At 34.9% G+C, this 7,066-nt stretch overlaps 1 protein-coding gene across 2 annotated transcripts; it reads left to right on the top strand.

The window, feature by feature from the left end:
- The first annotated feature begins 1,715 nt into the window (after positions 1 to 1,715).
- LOC110789496 (uncharacterized) lies at positions 1,716 to 7,066 on the top strand. Of its 2 annotated transcripts, none has more exons than XM_021994176.2 (6): positions 1,716 to 1,937; positions 2,077 to 2,209; positions 4,013 to 4,106; positions 4,637 to 4,836; positions 6,489 to 6,615; positions 6,757 to 7,066. In XM_021994176.2, the coding sequence occupies exons 1-5, from the start codon at positions 1,878 to 1,880 to the stop codon at positions 6,602 to 6,604; spliced, it is 603 nt and encodes a 200-aa protein (XP_021849868.1). In that variant the 5' UTR covers positions 1,716 to 1,877; the 3' UTR covers positions 6,605 to 6,615; positions 6,757 to 7,066. The 2 variants fall into 2 exon arrangements, with proteins under 2 accessions (XP_021849868.1, XP_021849866.1); XM_021994174.2 differs by having other exon boundaries at positions 1,718 to 1,937; positions 2,047 to 2,209.

The following is a 7,066-nucleotide window of genomic DNA, read 5'->3' as shown; positions in this document are numbered from 1 at the left end:
CTGTTTTTCAATCTGTTGAGTAATAGAAAATACTCTGTTTATGCTAGGTAGTGGATCAATTGACAGAACATTAGTCACAATGTTTTCAAATCCACCATTCAAACCAAGCAGGAATTTCATCATCTTGTCTTCTTCTTCAAATTCAGCTACCTTCTTCATGAAGTTACAGCTGCATTGTAACAAAGCACCACAAGAACAGGTAGGAAACGCCCTCAAATTCTGCATTTCATCCCAAAGTTTCTTCAGTTTTCCATAATAACTGACAATAGTCATGTTTTGCTGAGTCAAATTCTCAATCTCCTTTTTCAGCTGATAGATCAATGGTCCATTGGATTGACCAAATCTTTCAGTCAATCCTCTCCATAATTCCACAGCAGTGTCAATGTATCCAAAATCATCAGCTAAATCATGATTCATTGAGCTTAAAATCCAGCTAATTACCATAAAATCAGCACGCTTCCATTTTAAGTAATCCTTATGATTAATTGCAGGTTTAGATATCTCACCATTGATGAAACCCTCCTTGTTCTTAGCAATTAAGGCTCGTTTAACATTTCTGCTCCAACGCACAAAATTTGTACCAGAAAATACTATAGCAACTAATGCAGAAGTCGGATTATCAGAATTTGCAATGAAGTAAGGATCAAGATTATCACCATTACCTCCTTGATTCATGTTGTTGTTTTGAGTGTGTGATTGATTTCCTTCTGAATTCTCAAACGCCATCACAATCTTAGGTAATCAATCAATCTGATTTTATAAATTTGCGCAAGAAAATTTCGCAATCGAAGAAATTTCCGCAACAAATTTTCAGACAAGATGATCGAAAACAGATCTTAATCTGTTAATAGTATGAGAAAAACTCAAGATCAAACAACCTCAATCTCTTACCAGAGATTAAGCTCTGATACCATATAGAAACTAAGCGTGAGTGTGAAGCTATTTTTGGAGAGAATTATCAGTTTTTATTAACTGAATCTCATGAAATGAAGAAAGAGGAAAGCAGCAGCTTAAATACTACAATACTACAAGCTTAGCCTAACAACTTGCTGACTAGGACTAACTAACTTGTAACAACCTTTGTAGAAAAAAATAAATAAATAATCATAAATAATCAGCTCCTATAGTTAGCAAAGATTTCTGTTTCTTTCTTAAGGAATACATAGTACTTCGTATTACGGTGTACTTCATAACCATATGCCTTTATCAAATATTTTCGAAATGAAAGCATAACTATAGCATGGTTCTAGATCACTGCACAATTTGCTCCCTTCTCTTAAGAAATATGGTTACAAAGATCTTCAAAATAAATAGGAGTACTCCGTAACAAATACTGAACAAAAGGTCTTGCGCGCACAAGGTGTACAATAACTTTATCGTACACCAAAATAACTTTTACTTAGTTTTTTATAACTTTTATTAGGTTTTGGTTAACTTTTATATTATGAAATTTGTTTTGATAGATTAACATTTTAAAAGGTTAAATGATAAATTTTTATACATTATTAATGATTTTGCATAATTTTTTTTATTAAAATGAAAAAAGTTTATCAAGAAAAAATAGATAACTTTTATATATATAAGGGTAATTTTAATATATTTTGAGTCAACTTTTACTTTGGTGTATAATATTTATTGTATACCCCCTTATAAATAAGAATTTGTGAATACTGAATACCCTGTGAAGTGTGAACAAAAGCAAATTATCGTTTTATATTAAGGGACCGAGCACGATAGAAACTCGAGAATGTTTGCGACCTGCTCGTAGTTTAACTGTTTATGGGAGTGAGTATCCAATTCTGCACATTTTCACGGGGTTAGCCGTTAGTCGCCAACATAATTCGCGGGAACTTCGAGAGAGAGAGCAGCGCGCGCAAATGGACGACACAGGGACGATCCTCTTCCAAATTTCGACTCTCAAAGACATGCTTGATAAGGTAATCCAATTCCAATTCCCCTCTTTGATTTCCGCGTCATCTGAATTACTCAATTTCATATACCTAGGGTTTTCATGATCCAAAATTGAGTAGATGACATTTTTTATAGGTTAACGATGAAATCGAAACGAACATTCAGATTACAAGAGAAATCGAATCGGAAATCGTTAAAATTGAGGAGATTGAGACTGCGTTGGATGCTAGAGAATCTGAGCTCATGAAGTTGATTTATTTGTCTCAGTATGAACTAAGTGGTTTCATTGCTGTTACAGGTAATACTTTTGATTTTGAGATTATGTTATTTTCTTTTTTATCATGTTTTCTTTAAATATAGCTGTAATTTTTTCTTTCGTTTTAATACCTTAGAAATGATTTTATATAAAACCGGCGCTAAAGCTCTTCGAGCTTTTGAGCTTAAGCGAAGCTTTTGGAAAACTGTAGAATATAATTCGCTTATTCAACATTATAAGTATATACAATCGACTTCAGTTGAAGAATGCCGGAAATTATACTTTGTAGTAAATATGATTGGTTTTCGTGAAAAAGAAAGATCAGTAAAAGAATGTCTGGATTGGTGGTTCGGAAGTATTATGTAATTACAGAATTGATTAAAAAGGGATTAATTTTGTAATGTGAATTCAACCCGTCTAGAGTCCATTATTGGAAGACACTGGTGTCGCGTTGGTGTGACTTTGAAGTGATAGGGGTTGATAACGAAGGAAGATGGGCTGGGAGGAGATAGAGAGAAGATGTAGAGGTTAAGGGGTTGCACAAGGGGAAGCAAGAGAAGAAAGGAAAACATAGAAGGATCGGAAGAGAAAGGGGGCGTGGAAGTAAAGGCCCAACTTAGCCGCTTACAAGAGTTTGTAATAGAACAGTGAGTGGGTAAGTGGGTGAAGAATGGGTATTTGTGAGTTTTTGTGAGATGAGCAGGAAGTTACTCGCTTAAAAGATTGACACCTTTGTTTTAATGTTGCTAAACTTGATTATTAGTGGAGATTGGTAGTCCCTGCTCAACGGTTAGCCCAAAGAGAGATGTATTGTACGATGGAGGGGTGCCTAACATTGTTCTCCTTCCATTACGCTTGTGTGTTGCCAAAAGTTTAGATCATTCCTTTTGTTATTATGACATGCAAGAGAACTAGTGTCAAGGCTTTTTCCCTTAGACATATTCTGTCAATAATATGAACCTCTTACATATCACCGACTTCATTTATTGAGTGATCGTTTGATTGCACTTGGGAAGTTACGCTTCCCATTATTTTCAATTCCCTTGTACTTTCACTTCTTAGGAATTGAGCATAGGAACTAGGAAGTTAGACTTCCCATGGGAAGTTCGACTTACCTAAGGGGCTAGGTAAGCAACTTCCCCCATTTGTGGGAGGATGTGGTTCCACTTCCAATGCTCATGTTAAACAAACAACCTCCTCAGTTTTTACTTCCTAGGAAATTAGACTTCCCATGAAGTAGAATCTCAACTAACCAACCACTTATTATATCCTTGTTTTTTGTATTAGTTTCACCCGTGCTATGTTTTTTTAATTTTGCAAGCCTTTTGTGGTAGATGGAAAAGCAATTAGGGAAAAGTAGTAAATGAAGTGTTTCTGGTTCTCAGTAGAAAGCACAATGAACTATGAAAGGGACTTAACCAAATTGACTGGTGATTAGTGACATAGGGGAAAGGTCTAGTTTCCTATGATGAGTTGTGTTGGAGATGAGCTTGTATATCTAATAACAAAAATTGCAGGCAATGCGTGTGCTAGATATTCGTCACTAAACGCTATTATCTTTAATATTGTTGTTTCTTTTTATCTACCCAAGAAAAACCTGCAAACAGGGATCTCATTTACCCTAATAAAATTCAATGTGGAGTAACAGAACTTGTGACATGTTGCACACTGTGATTTCTATTTAGGGTTTTCCTCCTGTAAATTCTTTTCCACGGATGATTTATTTTTATTTTTAATGTTAAACATGTTATTTCTCTCATGTTAAATCTGTATTATCAATAGCCGGATACTTCACTCCTGTACACAAGATTTTTCTATCAACATTACGCTTTTGTTTATTCATAGTTAACTCAAGAAAGTCAGTAGCAGCTTTGACAGAAGAGATTAATCATCAAAGGAGGAAAAAAGCTGACCTACTTGAGAGATTGAACAAGAAGCGGTACTCTTCGAAGCTGTTAATATCATTTCAATGTTCCTTTTTAATTGCATACAAGAAAATAATGGTTTTCAGAGAACAATTTAAACAGTTCCAGGGAAACTCCATACAAATTGCTGATGCAGTTTATATATTTTCCCATTCTTCATACACAAGGTCTTAATGCTTGAATATGAGTATCTTATTCAATATTTTGGCCACAACTATGTGCCTGCTGTCTGAGTTTAAACTCTTAAGCTTGAATCACCAGAAATTAGGTAAATAGTTTTTAACTGTAAGTTGGCAGTTAGGTCTACTCTTAACTGTTTAGCTTCAAACTTCAAAGGCACCCTTATAGGAGCAGTACATAGTGATCATAGATTTGGCTTCCATCTTTGTGACAGTGAATGAATAGGAAACAACTTCTTGTCCTTTGTTTTAGATTATAAAGAGGTATATTTGCAACATAATCAAATCCCTCATATAATGTCAAATCCCTAAAATTTGCTTCCAGCCACAGTCTTCATGAGATTAATCCTTGAATTTCTGGATAGGGAAATTTTTTCCACGGCATGCATTGAATTCCAAAAGAATATTGAAAGTGAAGAATGCAACAGAGTCAGGTCAATGTTGTTGGAGAAAGAATCTCTTGAGGATGAGATCCAAAAGCTTGACCGGATAGATACCAAATTCAGAATTCCAATGACAGCAGTTTCGGACGAGATTCTTGAAGATCTTCACAGTTCTAACTCTGGTAATATTATTCCTCTTTATTCGGCATTTAAAATTCTTACAATAATTGTTTGCTTATCTTGTTAGGCTGTTGCTAATAAAAACCTCAAATACTTCAATCTCTTGCCTGTATACTTGATTTCTTGTGACGTTCCATCAATTGATCATTGCTTGGTGATCTATTTTAGCCATTTCATTGAACAACTTCTACTTCTGGTCACGTTTCTCCTAGCGGCAGCAGGATAAGAGGAATCTAATTATTATAAGTTTGTTGCTCAATGTAGGGAGGCTCTTTGTTTTGATTCTCCCTATGCCAAAATTATATCACTCACCACTTTCCAAGTAAATAGAAGCAGTGCAGTTTGTTGAGACATTTAATTTTGAAACTTGAAACTGCATAAATGGATGCTACTGAAATTGCAAAGTGTATTGGAATTTTTATTATCTCTGTTGAAAATGGATGCTACTGAAATTGCAAAGTGTATTGGAAAAATTTCTTTTAGTCATTATACGCAGATCATAGTTGCTGGTCAATACTGAAGTTCACTGAGTTTTGGTCAATTTATTTTGGGCTGACTTTATTCATCTTTGATAACAGCGTGTTAATAGATCTTGTTATGTTGATTTCTCTGTTCATCTAATTTAACTGATGTTTGTACTACCAATTTGTTATATTTCAAATATGCTATAGCCTGTCAAGAATGCATAATATCAAGTTTCCTTTCTTTTTTTCAGTGTGGCAGTTGGTTGTCATTCTTGCTGTCTAGGATAAACTATTTTCAATCGTGTGGGGACATCTTTCTACTTAGCAGCAGCCTAAAGAATCATGCTTATATGCAAACCCGGTCATTAACATGTACCTACACTTGTGACTTGTGAAAGTAGCCTAGGAGTTACATTTAAAGCTGATTAGATGTTGCTGCTTTTGCTGAGGGTTTCACATGCAGTCGCTTGTGAATGATGAAGCTCTCAGTCAGCTTAATCCACCTGACTACTGGTAGTTATTTATAAATTCAAACTCAGAGTCACCAAACTCTTGATTTCTTAGCTGACATTTTCCACGTATTATCTCTTCTGTTTGCGGCTGCCTTGTTTATGTGGGAATTTGGAAGTTTGGAATTAGTTGATCTAGATCATTAAAATAGGAAATGTTATTTAGGTAACAATTTATTAGCAAGCATATACTGCAGCTATAGAGATTTGGACCTAAAGATTGTTTACCTATGTGGCTATGTCAGAGAACCTAGCTGGTTGACTAGAGGTAGGACTGATATATGAACACTTCTTGTTGAGGTTCTTGCATGCTGCTCGATTGAAAAATCGACCTTATATATGCATGGGAAAATCTAAGAGGTAGTTGGATTTATTTTTTCTAACATCAATTTTCTGAAGGATCCTTTATCATAATTGAATTATGAATTTCTACTCATAGGAACAATGAGTTTCTAGTAAACTAGCTTGTGAATTATCTCAATCTCTTCTCTCCTATTTGCACCTTTTTGCCTGCCATCTCCTAGTGAAGGATTTGTAGTCACCATTTTACATGTGCTGGTGTTTGTGTCCAAGATGTCAAGTGTGAGAACTTTGATTCTTACACACTTTCTGTAAACATACTGGATTATTGGCATATTGCTTCCGTTGACATAATGACACTGCAAATTATTCCAATTACAGCCCTAGCAATGGAGATACAGGAAAGACAGGCGGAGCATGAGAGATTGCTGAAAGAAATTGAGCAATTTAAGTCTGTACTGCTTTCCACCATTTCTGACGTTGACGATCCATGGTGATTGTTGTAAAGGTTAGTTACGAGTTTAGTGGCGGCTGTCTCTATTTACAGCAATCCACTTAAGACCCATAGTTTATACTTCTAAAATTGCTGTTGTTAGTATGAAATATGTACAGATGATTTGATGACACTCTACTTGCATGTTCTATACAGGTACTATATTGCAGTAGATGCCAGTTAAAGATGCCTCGAAACAATATCTACAGACAAATCATCCCTTGACTGTTGAAAGTAAATGACCAAATAAAGGCTTATTAGGTTGGCTATATTCCTCTCAAACAACTTGTTAGTTGCTAACATAAGAACAATTTTTCTTAGTATAAGAAGAAAGCAGTTGTTATCTTAGAAAATGCTACTGAATTAGCTGCATTGCTTTTGTAGCGATGATTGTATAAAAATGTTGTTGTACTTGCTACGTTTTCTCAAGTCATTAATACAAAGCAAAATATAACAGTTCTGGTTA

Source organism: Spinacia oleracea, chromosome 5 (assembly GCF_020520425.1).
Source record: "Spinacia oleracea cultivar Varoflay chromosome 5, BTI_SOV_V1, whole genome shotgun sequence".
In the NCBI taxonomy this organism is placed as follows: Eukaryota; Viridiplantae; Streptophyta; class Magnoliopsida; order Caryophyllales; family Amaranthaceae; genus Spinacia; species Spinacia oleracea.
This window is presented reverse-complemented; position numbering and strand designations above follow the sequence as displayed.